General features: G+C 44.0%; 1 protein-coding gene and 1 pseudogene across 1 annotated transcript; both read left to right on the top strand.

Annotated features, from left to right (window-relative positions):
* Positions 1-4,637: 4,637 nt before the first annotated feature.
* Positions 4,638-7,000, top strand: LOC123743129 (1-phosphatidylinositol phosphodiesterase-like; annotated as a pseudogene).
* A 195-nt stretch (positions 7,001-7,195) lies between these two features.
* On the top strand, positions 7,196-13,257 carry LOC106605243 (uncharacterized). The gene is made up of 7 exons (XM_045718429.1): positions 7,196-7,280; positions 10,257-10,455; positions 10,578-10,691; positions 10,944-11,000; positions 11,194-11,412; positions 11,704-11,826; positions 11,968-13,257. Exons 2-7 carry the CDS (start codon positions 10,282-10,284, stop codon positions 12,031-12,033), a joined length of 753 nt encoding a protein of 250 aa, XP_045574385.1. The 5' UTR covers positions 7,196-7,280; positions 10,257-10,281; the 3' UTR covers positions 12,034-13,257.
* The last annotated feature ends 3,024 nt before the right edge of the window (positions 13,258-16,281 follow it).

Below are 16,281 nucleotides of genomic sequence, written 5' to 3'. Positions count from 1 at the left end.
AATGCTGTCTGGAATGGTCCAGACTTGGCGAGGGATCACTACCCAGAGTTCACCACCCACCCAGACCACCCTCCGGAAGGAAGAGCGGCGGGTGAGCGGCTGTTCCACCAAAGGCAGGAGACGAGGAGCGCACAGGACTTTGCGCTGGAGTTCAGGACCTTGGCTGCTGGGGCGGGGTGGAACGACAGGGCCCTTATAGACCATTACCGGTGTAGTCTCCGGGCGGACGTCCGCAGGGAGCTAGCCTGTCGAGACACCGCTCTGTCCCTTGATGAGCTCATCGATATGTCCATCCGTCTGGACAATCTGCTGGCTGCCCGCGGGCGCCCGGAAAGGGTCCTGTCCGTTCCACCTCCGTGCATCCCCGCCCTACTCCTATGGAGGTGGGGGGGGGCTGTGCCAAGGGGCACCAGAGGAGGTGGCTCCTCCTGCACCAGCTGTGGTCGGAGAGGACACACGGCCGACCGGTGCTGGAGGAGCCAGTCTGGGAGTCGAGAGGGCAGGCAGAACACTTCTCGGTCACCCCAGATGAGTCAGCACCAGATTCACTCAGAACCCCGTGTTGGTCACGTGTTCTTACCTATTTTGTTTTCAGATTTTTTTCGCCTCTTCCCAGCATAGGGCGCTAGTCGATTCAGGCGCAGCTGGGAACTTTATGGATCGCGGACTTGCCATTAAGCTGGGCATTCCGCGAGTGCCGATAGATTCCCCCTTCCCCGTGCACTCCCTAGATAACCGACCATTAGGGTCAGGGCTAGTCAGGGAGTCTACGGTTCTACTGGACATGGTAACGCAGGGGAATCATAAGGAACGGATTAGTTTTTTCCTTATTGATTCGCCTGCGTTTCCGGTGGTGCTGGGGGTCTTCTGGCTGGCTGATCCCAATCCCCGGATTTCGTGGAAACAGGGGGTTCTCCAGGGGTGGTCCGAGGAGTGTTCAGGGAAGTGTCTAGGAGTTTCCATAGGTGCCACGTCGGTGGAGAGTCCAGACCAGGTGTCCACCATGCGCATTCCCCCTGAATACGCCGATTTGGCGATCGCTTTCTGTAAAAAAAGGGCGACCAAATTACCACCTCATCGACAGCGGGATTGTGCGATAGATCTCCAGGTTAACGCTGCGCTTCCCAAGAGTCACGTGTACCCCTTGTCACAGGAGGAGACGGTGGCTATGGAGACATATGTCACGGAATCTCTGGGACAGGGGTACATTCGGCCCTCCATCTCACCCGCCTCCTCGAGTTTCTTTTTGTGAAGAAAAAGGAGGGAGGTCTGCGTCCGTGCATTGATTACAGAGGCCTAAATGCTATCACGGTGGGGTTTAGTTACCCGCTACCTCTCATCGCTACGGCGGTGGAATCATTTCACGGAGCAAAATTCTTCACAAAACTGGATCTCAGGTGCGCGTATAACCTGGTGCGTATCAAGGATGGAGACGAGTGGAAAACCGCATTTAGTACCACATTGGGCCATTATGAGTACCTCGTCATGCCGTATGGGTTGAAGAATGCTCCAGCCGTCTTTCAATCCTTTGTAGACGAGATTCTCAGGGACCTGCAGGGGAAGGCGTGATTGTCTATATCGATGATATTCTGATATATTCCGCCACCCGCTCCACGCATGTGTCCCTGGTACGCAAGGTGCTTGGTAGACTGCTGGAGCATGACCTATACGTTAAGGCTGAGAAATGTGTGTTTTCCAAATGAGCCGTTTCCTTCCTGGGTTATCGCATTTCCACCACGGGGTGGTGATGGAGTGTGACCGTGTTAAGGCCGTGCGTAATTGGCCGACTCCAACCACGGTGAAGGAAGTGCAGCGGTTCTTAGGCTTTGCCAATTACTACCGGAGGTTTATCCGGGGTTTTGGCCAGGTAGCGGCTCCCATTACCTCACTGCTGAAGGGGGGGCCGGTGCGTTTGCGGTGGTCGACGGAGGCGGACGGAGCCTTCAAGAAGTTGAAGGCGCTGTTCACCGAAGCACCCATGTTGGCGCACCCGGACCCGTCTCTAGCATTCATAGTGGAGGTGGACGCATCCGAGGCTGGGGTGGATGCCGTGCTATCACAGAGCTCGGGTACGCCATTGAAACTCCGCCTCTGCGCTTTCTTTTTGAAGAAGCTCAGTTCGGCGGAGCGTAACTGTGATGTGGGGGACAGGGAGTTGCTAGCGGTGGTAAAAGCCTTGAGGGTGTGGCGAAACTGGCTTGAGGGGGCTAAGCACCCCTTTCTCATCTGGACCGACCATCGAAATCTGGAGTACATCCGGGCAGCTAGGAGACTGAATCCGCATCAGGCAAAGTGGGCCATGTGCAGACTGCGGAGGCCCTATTTACCCACGTCTTCCGGCACTACGACATTGTCTCTGATCGAGGTTCCCAGTTCACATCCAGGGTCTGGAAAGCGTTTATGGAGTGGCTGGGGGTCTCGGTCAGTTTGACCTCCGGTTATCACCCCGAGAGTAATGGGCAGGCGGAGAGGGTGAACCAGGAGGTGGGCAGGTTTCTGAGGTCGTATTGCCAGGACCGGCCAGGGGAGTGGGCGAGGTACATTCCTTGGGCGGAGTTAGACCAGAACTCACTTCGTCACTCCTCTACTAACATGTCACCCTTTCAGTGTGTTTTGGGTTACCAGCCGGTCCTGGCACCATGGCACCAGAGCCAGACCGAGGCTCCTGCGGTGGAGGACTGGGTACAGCGCTCCAAGGAGACCTGGAGAGCCGTCCAGGAATCCCTGAAGGAGGCCAGTGGACGGCAGAAGAGGAGTGCTGACCGCCACCGCAGTGAGGCACCCGTGTTCTTACCGGGGGACAGGGTCTGGCTCTCGACCCGGAACCTGCCCCTCCGCGTGCCCTGCCGGAAGCTGGGGCCGCAGTGTGTGGGGCCCTTTAAAGTCCTGAGGAGGATAAACGAGGTGTGTTATCGGTTACAACTCCCTTCCTATTACCGAATTAACCCCTCGTTTCATGTGTCTCTCCTCAGGCCGGTGGTAGCTGGTCCCCTGCAGGAAGGTGAGGTGCCGGAGGTCCCTCCGCCCCCTCTGGACATCGGGGGTCCCCGGCGTACAGCATACGGGCCATTCTGGACTCGAGACACCGGGTGAGGGGCCTGCAGTACCTCGTAGACTGGGAGGGGTACGGTCCGGAGGAGAGGTGCTGGGTGCCGGCGGAGGACGTCTTGGACCCATCCATGTTGAGGGATTTCCATCGCCTCCGTCCGGATCGCCCTGCGCCTCGCCCTCCGGGTCGTCCTCGAGGACGGTGTCGGCGCGCTGCGGGAGCCGCGCGTCAGGAGGGGGGTACTGTCACAATTCCCACTGACGGTGGCGCCCCCTCCTGCTCGGGTGGCGCTCGGCGGTCGTCGTCACCGGCCTATTAGCTGCCACTGATTCCCTTTTTGTTTTCCCCCTTTTTTGATTGTGTGCACCTGTTCTTAGTGGAGGTGATTAGCGGGGCTATTAGTATTAGCTGGTCCGCCTTCTCATTGTGCGGGATTGTCATTCCTGTTTGTGCTTGTGTTTACGCTTGTGCGTTTGTTTTTGCGACGCATGTGATTACCGCTGTGTTTGGGGCACTTTATTTTGTGTGCGCGTTATTCGCTGTTTGGGGTGGCTTGTGTGTGCTCGCCTATTTGACCCATTAAAAAGCCACTACCCTGTGCTCGCTGCTTCCTGCGTTTGATTCCTCACTCACGACGCCCGAGCCTTACAATGCCTCATGATCTTAGTTCAACTATCACACCCTATCAAAATCCAAAATTGTTTACAAACATTGGAGTAAAACAATGTAAATGTAAACAAACACTGCATTCTAAAAACTTGGTTGAAAAGAAAATATTAATATCATGGATGGTCAGTCCTTGCACCATCATGTTTATGAATGTGAGAGTGGTTACATTTCTCCAGGCCCATCCCTCAGCTTTTTTACCATACCATAACAGAGTTGGGGTGTCTACTTTGTTATTGTTTTAACTGCAAATTGTTCCTTTAAATTATTGGAGTTTTTTTGTGCGGTAATGAGCATAAAATCCCACATGCATTCATTTAATTCTTTAATGACATGAGAATTAGGTTTAGAAGGTGAATAACAGCCTATTAGGCCTACTAACTAAATCAAAGCACTGCGCCACCCTAATGCATTTTACCTAAAGTCATATCTTATAAAAAAAATATTTACGAAAGCTGTGATGGAAACAGGAAGTTTCGGTAGGCTTCAATTTTATAAATGCCAACAGATAATTTGTTCATTGGACATGGTGGGATGTTTTTGTGTCGGTAAAATTAATTACGCGAGAAATGGCGGTGGAAATGCTTTTATGCGCAAATATTGATTTGATATAACAATTATCATATGAAAGTACATTTGGATGTGGCGCGCGCGTAGGGGAAGGGGGTCCCGAGTGAAAACGTTTTGGGATCCCCTGGTGTAGATAATTATTGTAGGCATACTATCTAAACCAGGGGTGTCAAACTCATTCCATGGAGGTCAGAGTGTCTGCGGGTATTTATTTTTTCCTTTCAATGAAGACCTAGACAACCAGGTGAAGGGCGTTTCATACTAATTACTAACCTTAATCAAGTACAAGGGTGGAGCGAAAGCCCGGCTCTCCGTGGAATGAGTTTGACACGTGATCTAAACTGCTGTGAAACACATTTTCCATAAGCAAAAATATAGAATTTTCAGCTGTTTGAAGCTGGTGTAGCCTACAAAACCGAAAGTAAAAGACGCAAAAACTACACTCGTCTCACATTGGTAAAGGCAGATCAAGGCTGAGAATGTACCATTTGATTTAATTAGATATTTTTGAAGTGTGCTTAAACTTTCTCAAAGGAAAAGAAAAAACAGTAGGTAAACACTACGAGGCCACACCTATCCTTTATCAGTATGCTATAATTTTGTTGCCAATCTGCAGAGGTCAGAACACCAGCGTGAAACTCCTTAGGCCAGAGCTGTATGTGAGTATCCCAGTCTTTAGCCAGGTGAAACATTTTATTTCAGTCTTGGTATAGGAAAGCCATCTAGAAAAGGTAGGCTATATAGAAAGTCAGGAGTATGATTTTTGGATTTGCATTATATTATTCATGTTTTTTGGCAGGTTGTTGAATGTTTTCCTCCTTTAACGTGACCATGAGGACCACTGAGAAAGCTCTGTTTTGCCACCTCTACATGTTACTGCTTTTTGTGTAAGTATGGCTACAGGTATTTAAAATAAGTCCCCATTAATTCCAGAACGTATATTGTAGGGGTTTACATTGTCCACTCTAAATTGAACCTACCATTTTCTTCTTTTAGTTTAAACTTAATGGAAGAAAAAAAAAAGTTTATGAAAAGTGAGCAAAATGCTGAGTCAATTCATGTTTTTGTGGTATACCATACATATGGTGTAACATGTACACTGAGAGTCGGGAAGCAAGTTCAGGGAGTGTATTTTTAATAAATAAACGAACATGGAACAAAACAAGAAACAGGAGTGGCGTACTGACATGAAACATTAACGCCTAGGGATTGAACTAAAGGGAGTGATAGAAGGTAATCAGGCAGGTGATTGTCTGACAACAGGTGTGCATAATAATGAGTAGCCTGACGACCCCCGAGTGCCGGAAAGGGAGTGTACATGACATATAGCTTTGGTGCAATGAAGTAATTCACAGGGATACACAGATATTTAGATATATACAGATATTTTTTCAACATGGTTTCTTTATTTGGCTTTTCAATATTTTACAAACACTACCACCCTCAATACCATGCTCCATTGACTGATTATATTCTCCCATCTGTGTATGAAACAGCATGGTACTTGAGTAAAGCCTCTCTTCAACATTTCATTCTCTATTATCTAGCTGATGACCTTTAAATGGTACGACATTAATTGCAGAACAAAGTGACTTTGGTAAAGTGAGTACACTGCTCAGGAAAGTGCAAGGTGACACCAATATATTTTTAGACTGAGCTTATACACCATTCATAACCTTCAAACACCAATATTACGATGACAAACAAATGAGTCAATCCTTTGTTGTATGATTTACTTTTAGAGGTTTTTGCCAAGGAAAGGACCTCTTCTTCAATGACAAAGGACTCCTACTTCCAGAATCCTACAAGATTGGCTGGATGGAGGCCATTGATGATGACAAATTAATCTCTGACATCACCATACCTGGTACCCATGACACCATGGCTCTCTATGGAGGCCCAGCGGCAGAGTGTCAGGCCTGGGATTTGGGGGGATCAGCTGAGGGCTGGCATACGCTACCTGGACCTCAGGATATTCGCCTTTGAAAACAAACTCTATGTCATGCATTGGGTTGTCTACCAACACAAGTCGTTCTATGAGGTCCTTGACACGATCAGAGCATTTTTGTCCGAATTCAGAAGTGAGGCAGTTCTCATTAGAGTAAAGCCTGATTTGTTTGATAAAGATAATGTTGAGGAGCTGGTTGGAAAAATGATTATTGATGATACAGATATATGGGTGAAGTCTGACATGCCAACTATGGCTGAGGCAAGAGGAAAGATGATATTTGTACAGAAATCCAGCTTTAAGCTGGGCATTCCTCTCTTGGAAACAGACAGCAAGGATGACTATGAAGTTACTCATATTGCAGACAAGGAGAACAAAATTGTGAAACACTTGACACAAGCTTCAGGTGATTGTGGTGGGGATTATATCGTTCTGAGCTACTCCAGTGGTACTGGCATTGGCACACTGTTGGGCATGTTTTTAACTCCCAAGAAGGTGGCTGAAAAGATTGACCCATGGCTTGATCAGTATCTGAGACAGTTCTCTAGTGACCACAGCAGTGCATGTTTCGGGGTGATTGCCATGGACTTTCCTGGTATCGACCTCATTCAAACAGTCATTAAGATCAACAGTCATTAAGTAAAGAATTTAGTGATTGTAATGTAGTATTGGCATGCGCTCTTAAACAACAACACTGCACGTCTTTGTACTTTGCCCCTGCTTGCTGTATTAAAAACAAAGAAAATCATTAAAATGGCAAAGAACAACTGTGGAGTCCTTGCTTTGTGTGTGTTGTGGGGGGGTTCTTCTGTATGGCAGGAAATGACAGGAATCCATTATATGTTTATTATTCAGTGAGGGAAGGGTTAACCTCTCAGGATCTCTTTAAAGTGAGGAGGAGGGCCTGTTGGAAACTAGCTGAGACTGGCTGAGCCCTCCCTACCAGCTACTTCCCTGTAAGGAAACCAAACTGAGCAACAAGCAGGCTGGTCTGCCATTGTGATTGCACAGGACCTGTAGAGGTGTCCATCTCAATTGCAGGAACAGGTGAGCTTTTCTGTAAAATATGTGTTGTTGAATAACATGTTTTCAGTGAATCTAAATCTTAAACATCTGTGTGTAGTTTCATGCTCTCAAAAAGAAATGATGTAAAAAAAAGATGATATTAAACAATTCACACTGCAAAGTTCAGCAGTTATAATCTATGCAAACAATTGTCATGGTTTACATTCTCTCGTGAGTCAGGGGATGGATTTGATTGGGGAACACCCAATGGTTGAGTTTGTTTTGCATGGCCGGGTGCTCCTTGTCGGCGGAGTTTGCTCATTTTAGACCATTCCATTGGTCCTTAAGTGAAATCTCTACGCACCGGGAAATGCAAAACGAACTCCACCACTGACAGATGGATGTGTAACTCCTGGACAGTACTATATTTTATAGTACTGTTTAATCTGGTTTACTGGGACATTTATATGGTATGGGTACTTTCTGCTGCTAACTAAAAATAAACACTATTTGTAAATACCTCTAGCCTACTTGGTACAAAATGGGTGGAGTGCTTTTGTTGATGAACAGTTACTTGAGAAGGAGACCAAGTCAAGACGCTGGACCGGGTGGATTCAGTTTATAGTAAGGCAGTTTATTATGAGACAAAGATATTTGGCAAAGCGTGCACGGACTCCTTCGTTTAGCTCATAGGGAACTAGCAGAAGAGAGCCCCGTAACATAGTGTGCATCCAATTTATACAATGAAATAACAGTGTGTTGAGGTTGAGTCTAGTAGGTCCGCTCTCCTGACTGGTCGATGAGTGGAGGGACGGTCCATTCTCCAGGTGGTGTCGACTTCCCATTGGCCCTTGGCAGTGTCCTTTGTCCTCGGAGTCCAACACACCTAAGTGTGTGTGTGTGTGTGTGTGTGTATTTCTGGTAATTCGTGTCTGGGTGGTTGCGATATTCATGGAATGTTGTTTTTTACACCAGTGGTCAGTTCGTGTGGCTAGGGCGCTTTCATGTCTTGACATGTTCGTGTGAGTGCTTAAGTCAGCCATCTGTCTCTGGGTGTGGTCGTGATTGGTATCAGTTGGTTGCTCAATATGTCTCTGGAATTTTGTTGTGTGCTGTTGTGAAACATGTTGTGCAAATGCCCTCCTTATATATCATTAGGTAAAACGTTAGATTATCTTTATTACACTTTCTAATTCAAAATGGCTGCCATTGATGGTATCGCCCAGGTGGGTGCTATACATTGTAAGTGGATGACGTGAGTTTCCCCCATATCGAAGTAAATAATCAGTAGCCTAAACTCTTTACCGTACAGTGCTGCAGAAATTTGTGCTGTACTGAATTGATTGAATTCATAAGTTAATTGAGCAACATGGTAATACAATTGCTGTTTCAAGTCATTTCCCAGAAGGGGGGTTTATGTTGTGCACTTCCTGCTCATGTGTATCAGAGGCTCTACACCCACTCATCACCACACTTTATGACATGCCCTATCATCTTTCAATGAGGCAAGAGATTACCGTAATGAAGGAAAACAAAGCAACAAAAATAATGGGTAGATTAACTTTAATGTTGTCCACATGGGATGGAACCTGTTTGTCACTCTGACCCAATACACACTGTAGCAGTGACAGTAAGAGAGAAATTCAGAGTGCTGTACAATGCAATACATTCTCAAACGAAATGGATAGTTGGTCCTTTAAATAACAGTTGGATCCTACAGAGACAACAGACTTCATCAGATGTTATTGGAATGAATGTGCACCTTTTAACATCATGACTTACAGTATAAGGCATACACACTTATTTAACATTAAGGTGAATGTTCTGCCTTCCTTTTGTTTTAGAGCTGTGTAACAAAGAGTGGCCAGCATGTCAGTGACTGTGACCAAAGGCGGAGGGGTGACTGTATTTACCGTGAACTCTAAAGAAGGAAGCAGTTGGCCCCTGCTGTGATTTCATGGTTTACATTCTCTCGTGTGTCGGGGAGGGATTTAAGTGTTTTGGAACACCCAATGGTTGAGTTTGTTTTGCATGGCCGGGTGGGCCGAGTGGGCAGAGTTTGCTCATTTTAGACCATTCCATTGGTCCTTAAGTGAAATCTCTACCCACCCGGGGCACCGGGACATGCAAAACGAACTCCACCACTGACAGACAGATGTGTAACTCCTGGACAGTGCTGTATTTTACAGTACTGTTTCATCTGGTTTACTTGGACATTTATATGGTATGTGTACTTTCTGCTGCTAACAAAAAAATAAACACTATTTGTAAATACCTGTAGCCTACTTGGTACAAAATGGGTGGAGTGCTTTCTAATTCAAAATGGCTGCCATTGATGTTTTTTTCTACTGTATTATTGACTGTATGTTTGTTTATTCCATGTGTAACTAACTGTGTTGTATGTGTCAATCTGCTGTGCTTTATCTTGGCCAGGTTGCAGTTGTAAATGAGAACTTGTTCTCAACTAGCCTACCTAGTTAAATAAAGGTGAAATAAAAAATAAAAATCACCCAGGTGGGTGCTACACATTTAAGTGGATGACGTGAGTTCCTCCCTGTTTCAAGTAATTTCCCAGAAGAGGGGGTTTTATGTTGTGCACTTCCTTCACATGTGTAGCAGAAGCTCTAAACCCACTCATCACCACACTTTATGACATGCCCTATCATCTTTCAATGAAGCAAGAGATTACTGCAATGAAGGAAAGCAAAGAAACAAAATAATGGGTAGATTCACTTTAATGTTGTCCACATGGGATGGAACCTGTTTGTCACTATGACCCAGTACACAGTGTAGCAGTGACAGAGGGCCCTTATTTAGGGCAAATTCAGAGTGCTGTACAATGCAATACATTCTCTAACGAAATGGATAGTTGGTCCTTTAAAAAAAATTGTATCCTACAGATACAACAGGCTTCATCAGATGTTATTGGAATGAATGTGCTCCTTTTAACATCATGACTTACAGTATAAGGCATACATATTTTAACATTAAGATGATTGTTCTGCCTTTTTGTTTTAGAGCTGTGTAACAAAGAGTGGCCAGCATGTCAGTGACTGTGACCAAAGGCGGAGGGGTGACTGTATTTACTGTGAACTCAAAAGAAGGAAGCAGTTGGCCCCTGCTGTGTCAAATACTTGGGACCCTGTGCTACAGCCCAGCATGCTCTGTGTCCCAGGGACTGAGGAGGCTCCAAGCAAGTTCCCAGTCAGCTCTGGGGGTGGGTGAACTAAAATAACACACACACTCACACCACAACATACCTGTCTATCATCACTGGGTCGCATTTGTCATCGGAAGTGAGAGAGAGTTATCTAAAATTATTATTTTCTTATTTCACAGACTATACAGATCATGGTGGGAGTACTCAACATTGGCTTGGGAGCGATCCTTGTTAGCACTGATTATTCTAGCTCACTGCGATGGATTGGGGTTCCTTATTGGCTTGGTGGTGTGGTAAGCTTACTTTATTTTGTTATCGTTTACCATGTCATCATGTTTAGTATGAAAGCACATGATTTCACTTGGGGTTATAACCACAGTAAACAAACCAGGAAACATAAGTAGCTGCCTACCTAGACTGTCTTTAACAAAATAAAATGCAGGGTTAAAGTCAAATGTCTGTGTATTTTCTTGCGAAATGTTTGTTATTTATCAGGACACATATGTGTAGGTTATTTGTATTTGATATGTGTGCCTTCTCCTTAGTTTATAGCAGTTGGCATCATGTGTATCTTGGCTGAGAAGTTCCCCAGTCCCTGCTTGGTGAGTTGTTCACTGATGCACATACCTTAACTCTTTCCTGTCATTCCTTAGCCTCATTCCCTTCCTCCATTGAACAATCATTCAATCTGATCCAGTTGAATTATAATCATCAACTGAATATCTGAGACATCTAGTACTCTGTGGTTTACTCAGTTGAGTCAAACTGGTTTTATATTCCCTGATTGTGTTTTAGGTGGGCATCAATGTGTTGATGAACCTGTCAGGTGCTGCTCTGGCCATTACTGGAATTGTGCTGTATGCTGTAGACCTGGCAAACTACAATTTCTGGTGGATTTGCAATGATGACAACTACAACTGGCGAGATGACTACTACCAGGTGACAAAACCACCCAGTGATCCGGAGAGGGATAGACTCTTGGCGAAATGCAAAGATGCCAAGCAGATTGCTCAGGTGAGTGCTTTTGAATGAAGTTTTTTAATGATATCCATCATGTGAGGAAGGTGTCCCTTCTGAGTAAAATATGAACATTTGATTAGATGGATCAAACTGCTTAATTTAGCAATTAACATGTGTGTCCATAAACAGAGATAGTGGGTACCATGTTTAAAGCACATTCTAATAGCTGGTATGCCAGTCTGTTTCTGTATTTTCCAGTGTTCACCAACAGCACTATCTTGCTAAACAATCCAGTCAACTGTCAATATGTTCAAATCCTCCTCCATGTGTTTGTTCTACCATTAGATGTTGATGAATGCCTTGGACATCGTGCTCATCGTCCTTGCAGTCCTTCAGCTTTGTGTCACCATCAGCTCTGCGGTGTTGGGTCTCAAGGCTTTGTACAAGAATGGAAAGGAGGGAAAAGAGGTATGAACAGAGAACCCTTGAACAGAGCGAATACAACGGCCATACAAATGGAAGTAGAATACGGATATGTAGATAAACATTACCTTGGTTGTGTGTTGTGTCCTGCCAAGTAATGTGTAACTTTGCTCTGATATGTTGCAGAACATCCAGGACCTGGAGCAGTATAAGCCTCTGCTGGAGGAGGTCACCACTAACCCTGCAGCTTAAAGAGCACTGATCTGATCTGATATACTTTATTGACCACGTGGGGAAATTTGTCATGGACGATTAAAGAGTGGTGCTGCTTCCACATGGAATACATAAATAAATAGAATCAAATGTATTCTACATAAATGGATCATCATACACCCCCCTCCACACCCACACATTTGTTTTTACATCCATATAGTTCACTTACTTAATTTACTTCCTTAATTTACTGTAACGCCTACTGTGACTTTGCTTCGGTTTAAATGACAACTGACACTGACTATGTCTTCATGCTTTTCCTATGTTGTTTTTCCAAAACTGAAAGGACCGTTATAAAGGGGACTATATGACTTTTTTCTGCATTTTTATATTTTCTTACTGTATCTTTTATTCTGTTGGCCCCACCCCCTAAATAAATAAACAAACTGTCTTAGCTCAACAGTTTCAAAACAGTTTTACTTAATGTTGCCATCAGGTGGCAGTCATTCCCATACAAACATTCACCATTGGTTGCTCAAAAAAATTATTGGAGGTATATACAGGTAACTGCCAAAATAAAGAAAACAAAGTGTCTTAAGGTCTAAGCCCATAGGTCGCAATATCTACTAAGTTAATATATGGAATTGTTTTAAGATGGTCATAAAATTTATAATTTAGCCATTTGAGGACCCCTGTAGGTATATAAAAACTATATACATATTTATTGAAACATTGAATTTGGCCTTTACTGCTATAACCCATAGAAACACATTGATTAACACATTTGTACATGGCAAAACAGACAGTCCCCCCAAAAATCGTAAGGTTTTGAAGTGTCTGTCCTATATCCTGACGTTATGCAGTTTCTCTGGACCCCCGCAAGGTTGGAGTGGGTCCCCCACTCCCTACAATAAACATAAAATGCGTCAGCCAGAGAGCCACTCACAAAGTTTAGACTACCAACCACTGTCCATGGTGCTGCAATTGGGACATATCTATGCGGTTGCCTATCGGATCGATGATAGGCTTTCTGTGGTGCCAGGGCATGTAGCGTATAGGTTTGCTTTAGCAAATGGATACATGTTTATTGGTAGGCCAATTTGGTTGTCATTTTCTCATGTTAAGCTTAACATTTCACAAAGCTGTACACAGTGCCGCCAGGCTGCCATGATTTAACATTCTGGCTGGTGGCAACAATGTAATCGCTTGTTCAGTAATTAAAGTTGGAAATTGATCCTTTTCACACATGAGTGTGAAACAGTCGCCCCAGCGTGAGTTGTTTTATGCACGTGATGTCAGAATGCACTCACTGTTCCAAAATGTGATTATTACGCAACAGGACAGTTGACATGTGCTGCCTACTAATTATCTATAGGCTATGTTTCAACTTGTCAGTTTCAAATTGTTTTCAAACAAGTTGTATTTTCTAACAACAGTTTGAATAGAGGTGTGTTAAGCCTCCTAATTAATTCACATTCAGTGTTGCGTACAATTTATGTTTGAGGCTTTACTGAGCCAGATAAACTTCTCTCTTCGAGGAGAGCCCACCGCACTGCACTCATGTTTGCGCAGATCAAGTATGCATATATTTGCCCAGTCTTGCAAGAATTGTAAAAAAACAATTCTGGTGCTCGCTTTGCCTAACTTGTTGTCCAAAGTTATTATTTGTAAGGAAAACATGTGTGCATTCCTATCAAAGTAAGTTCCTTATTTTCTGTATATCGTGTTTTCGTTTCTACTGTAGGCGCATACTGTGTGTACAGTTGAAGTCGGAAGTTTACATACACTTATGTTGGAGTCATTAAAACTCGTTTTTCAACCACTCCACAAATTTCTTGTTAACAAACTATAGTTTTGGCTAGTTGGGTAGGACATCTACTTTGTGCATGACACAAGTAATATTTCCAACAATTGTTTACAGACAGATTATTTATCTTATAATTCACTGTATCACAATTCCAGTGGGTCAGAAGTTTACATACACTAAGTTGACTGTGCCTTTAAACAGCTTGGAAAATTCCAGAAATGATGTCATGGCTTTAGAAGCTTCTGATAGGCTAATTTACATAATTTGAATCAATTGGAGGCGTACCTCTGGATATATTTCAAGGTTTACCTTCAAACTCAGTGCCCCTTTGCTTGACATCATGGGAAAATCAAAAGAAATCCCAAAAATTGTAGACCTCCACAAGTCTGGTTCATCCTTGGGAGCAATTTCCAAATGCCTGAAGGTACCACGTTCATCTGTACAAACAACAGTAAACAAGTATAAACACCATGGGACCACGCAGCCGTCATACTGCTCAGAAAGGAGGCGCGTTCTGTCTCCTAGAGATGAACGTACTTTGGTGCGAAAAGTGCAACTCAATCCCAGAACAACATCAAAGGACCCTGTGAAGAGGCTGGAGGAAACAGGTACAAAAGTATCTATATCCACAGTAAAACGAGTCCAATATCAACATAACCTGAAAGGCTGCTCAGCAAGGAAGAAGCCACTGCTCCAAAACTGCCATAAAAAAAGCAAGACTACGGTTTGCAACTGCACATGGGAACAAAGATTGTACTTTTTGGAGAAATGTCCTCTGGTCTGATGAAACAAAAATAGAACTGTTTGCCCATAATGACCATCGTTATGTTTGGAGGAAAAAGGGGGAGGCTTGCAAGTGAAAGAACACCATCCCAACCGTGAAGCACGGAAGTGGTAGCATCATGTTTTGGGGGTGCTTTGCTGCAGGAGGGACTTGTGCACTTCACAAAATAAATGGCATCATGAGGAAGGAATATTATGTGGATATATTGAAGCAACATCTCAAGACATCTGTCAGGAATTTAAAGCTTGGTCGCAAATGGGTCTTCCAAATGGACAATGACCCCAAGTATACTTCCAAAGTCGTGGCAAAATGGCTTAAGGACAACAAAGTCAAGGTATTAGAGTGGCCATCACAAAGCCCTTACCTCAATCCTATAGAACATTTGTGGGCAGAACTGAAAAAGCATGTGCGAGCAAGGAGGCCTACAAACCTGACTCAGTTACACCAGCTCTGTCAGGAGGAATGGGCCAAAATTCACCCTACTTATTGTGGGTAGCTTGTGGAAGGCTACCCAAAACGTTTGACCCAAGTTCAACAATTTAAAGGCAATGCTACCAAATACTAATTAAGTGTATGTAAACTTCTGATCCACTGAGAATGTGATGAAAGAAATAAAAGCTGAAATAAATCACTCTACTATTATTCTGATATAAAATAAAGTGGTTATCCTAACTGACCTAATACGGGGAATTTGTACTAGGATTAATGTCAGGAATTGTGAAAACCAAGTACATTTAGACTCAGTTTAAGGTGTACGTAAACTTCCGACTTCAACTGTATGTATGTATGTATGTATGTATGTATGTATGTATGTATGTATGTATGTATGTATGTATGTATGTATGTATGTATGTATGTATGTATGTATGTATGTATGTATGTTAATGTCCCGTTTTCAGGACCCTGTCTTTCAAAGATAATTAGTAAAAATCCAAATAACTTAAGAGATCTTCATTGTAAAGAGTTTAAACACTGTTTCGCATGCTCGACTCTAATAGGGCGTTCGGCCTTCATGAGCAGCTAGAACAGCTTCAATGCACCTTGGCATAAATTCTAGTGTGTCTGGAACTCTATTGTAGGGATGTGACACCATTCTTCCACAATAAATTTGATCATTTGGTGTTTCGTTGATGGTGGTGGAAAACGCTGTCTCAGGCACCACTTCAGACCCCTATTTCAGTCACTTCTATTTTGTTGTTGTTTTTACCACTTTTTCTCCCCAATCTCATGGAATCCAATTGGTAGTTACAGTCTTTTCCCATCGCTGCAACTCCCGTACGGAGATAGATAGAGAGATAGATAGAGGACTCATCATATACAAGTTCAAGCATGGACATTGCCATTGAGGGCTTCTACCATTAAAGTGGTCAACTAGGTTGGGATTCCTAAGAGTTGGGAGCAATCAGCCGATGAAGAAGAACATTATTTACTACTTTAAAATGGAGATAGCCTCAAAGGCACTACCAATGCTGTCACAGACACTATAATCGGACATACACAAAGATGAATCTTCAATCTAAATCTATGGCCTGTTGTTCACACATGTCAGCCCTCTCATTGGCTAGAATGGTCCCACCTGCTCTCACATCGCCCGCCTTCCATCTTTGAGGACATGTATTTCCATTGTTATAGCGGTCACTTTACTATCTTGTCAATATAATAAACAATCTTTGCTACATCACAAAACTAGCTAACA

This window comes from Salmo salar, chromosome ssa05 (assembly GCF_905237065.1).
Source record: "Salmo salar chromosome ssa05, Ssal_v3.1, whole genome shotgun sequence".
Classification (NCBI taxonomy): Eukaryota; Metazoa; Chordata; class Actinopteri; order Salmoniformes; family Salmonidae; genus Salmo; species Salmo salar.
This window is presented reverse-complemented; position numbering and strand designations above follow the sequence as displayed.

What these genes read in the sequence shown, in the direction of transcription:
- LOC106605243 (XM_045718429.1), top strand. Translation starts at nt 10,282, where the DNA reads ATGTCAGTGACTGTGACCAAAGGCGGAGGGGTGACTGTATTTACTGTG. An exon ending in ATGCCAAGCAGATTGCTCAG is followed by an intron (nt 11,413 to 11,703) that starts GTGAGTGCTTTT and finishes TTCTACCATTAG; the next exon opens with ATGTTGATGAATGCCTTGGA. An exon ending in ATGGAAAGGAGGGAAAAGAG is followed by an intron (nt 11,827 to 11,967) that starts GTATGAACAGAG and finishes GATATGTTGCAG; the next exon opens with AACATCCAGGACCTGGAGCA.